Source organism: Sinocyclocheilus grahami, unplaced genomic scaffold (genome assembly GCF_001515645.1).
Source record: "Sinocyclocheilus grahami isolate Dianchi unplaced genomic scaffold, SAMN03320097.WGS_v1.1 scaffold6193.1, whole genome shotgun sequence".
Lineage (NCBI taxonomy): Eukaryota > Metazoa > Chordata > Actinopteri > Cypriniformes > Cyprinidae > Sinocyclocheilus > Sinocyclocheilus grahami.
Window position 1 is genome coordinate 6468 of NW_015510680.1, and position 571 is coordinate 7038.

At 42.9% G+C, this 571-nt stretch overlaps 1 protein-coding gene across 1 annotated transcript in view; it reads left to right on the forward strand.

Annotated features, from left to right (window-relative positions):
- Positions 1–483, forward strand: part of LOC107577485 (metabotropic glutamate receptor 5-like) — a gene marked incomplete at both ends in the record, with an annotated part of 4741 nt that extends 4258 nt beyond the window's left edge. The window contains one exon of the mRNA XM_016263553.1: positions 191–483. Coding sequence (XP_016119039.1) covers positions 191–483 — 293 coding nt within the window. The remainder of the gene's footprint in view (positions 1–190) is intronic.
- Positions 484–571: the final 88 nt, after the last annotated feature.

Below are 571 nucleotides of genomic sequence, written 5' to 3' on the forward strand. Positions count from 1 at the left end.
CTAAATACTTTTTTTCCCCACTGTATATATATATATATTTAAAATACTAATAAAGAAAAGAAAAAAAATTATATAAACATTTTTACATTTATCAGTAATTTTAATAAACATTTTAATGTAGTTTAACATGTGTATTTATGTCAAATTAATCAATCAAATACAAATACAAAGTGTTGTTTTCTTTCAACAGTTCCAATGGCAAAACAGTAACCTGGGCACAGAATGAGAGAAGTTACAGGCCAAACCTGTGGAAACGGATCTCAATCCACATTAAGAAAAAGGAAGAGGCCAACCAGACGGCCATTATTAAGCCCTTCTCAAAGGGCTGTGATCGTCCGCCAGACACAGGGGTGAAGCTGGCATACGACGGGTCTCAGAAAAACCAGCGCTACCCTGTAACCTACTGCCCCCGGACCCCTTCGCCGCTGCCAACCGTGTGCCAGCGGCCTTCGATGCAGAGGCGCGAAATGGAAGAGCGTGATGGTGAGCGCACGTCAGTAGTGACTATACCCTCATACCTGACGGAGCGCTTGCAGCACGGCAACCCACCCCAGACCTGCATCATGGATCA